Source organism: Antrostomus carolinensis, unplaced genomic scaffold (genome assembly GCF_000700745.2).
Source record: "Antrostomus carolinensis isolate BGI_N321 unplaced genomic scaffold, ASM70074v2 scaffold42012, whole genome shotgun sequence".
NCBI classification, from domain to species: Eukaryota; Metazoa; Chordata; class Aves; order Caprimulgiformes; family Caprimulgidae; genus Antrostomus; species Antrostomus carolinensis.
In genome coordinates, this window is record NW_010300951.1 from 557 (window position 1) to 1,611 (window position 1,055).

At 60.7% G+C, this 1,055-nt stretch overlaps 1 protein-coding gene across 1 annotated transcript in view; it reads left to right on the forward strand.

Moving 5' to 3' along the window:
* Positions 1-1,050, forward strand: part of LOC104521338 (tropomodulin-4-like) — a gene marked incomplete at both ends in the record, with an annotated part of 1,469 nt that extends 419 nt beyond the window's left edge. Inside the window, 3 exons of the mRNA XM_010163299.1 lie at positions 1-30; positions 621-728; positions 955-1,050. The exon at positions 1-30 is cut by the window's left edge and continues 9 nt beyond it. Of these exons, the coding sequence (XP_010161601.1) occupies positions 1-30; positions 621-728; positions 955-1,050 (234 nt within the window). The remainder of the gene's footprint in view (positions 31-620; positions 729-954) is intronic.
* Positions 1,051-1,055: the final 5 nt, after the last annotated feature.

Genomic DNA, 1,055 nt, shown 5'->3' on the forward strand with positions numbered 1-1,055 from the left:
CTGGAGGACGTCAACCTCAACAACATCAAGGTGAGGAACCTGCTGGCAGTGTCCCCAGAGTGTCCCCAAGGTGTCCCCAGGGTGGCAGTTCCACTCCTGGGGTGTCCCCATGGGACTGGTCCCTATCCCAGGGTGTCTCCAGGGCACCCCAAGGTGCTGGTCACCACACTGGGACATCACTGTGGCCCCCCAGAGTGTCCCCAAGGGTGTCCCTTGGTGCTGCTCTGTCCCCAGGGTGATGGAACCCACCTTGGGGTGTCCCCATGGGGCTTGGTCACCTTGTCCCAGGGTGCTGCTTACCGTCCCTGTGGGGTTGGTCCCTGTCTTTGGGGTCTCTGAGGTGTTTGTCTCCATCCTGGAGTGGCTCCAGGTCACCCCAGGGTGCTGGTCCTCATCTGGGGGGCATCTGTGTCCCCTTGGTGACATCCCACATCCCTTCAGAGCCACTTCCATGTGACATCCAGCACCTTCTCGGGGATGTCCCCTCCCCTTGGAGACATCTCCATCCCCTCAATGCCACTTATATCCCCTTGGTGACACCCCACATCCCCTCAGGGATGTCCCCATCCCCTTGGTGACACCCACAGCCCCTTGGTGACACTCCTGTCCCCTCGCTGCAGGACATTCCCATCTCCACGCTGAAGTCCATCTGTGAGGCCATGAAAACCAACACCCACGTCAAGAAGCTCAGCCTGGTTGCCACCCGCAGCAACGACCCCGTGGCCAACGTGAGTCCCAACACTGTGTCCCTCATGTCCCCAAGTGTCCCCAGACAGGGAAGGGACACAATCCCCTGCTCCTGGCTCCATCCTGGCCACCAGCAAGGCCAGGTGACAGTGGCTTTTCCACCATCACCTGGGGCATTGGTGGCCCAGGACATGCCGGGGTTGGGGAGGGGGGGGTGGTGCCAGCTCTGGGTGGCACCCTGAGGTGACACACTGAGGTGACACACAGGCCGTGGCTGAGATGCTGATGGAGAACAAGACCCTGCAGAGTCTCAACATCGAATCCAACTTCATCACCAGCAGCGGCATGATGAGCATCATCAAGGCCAT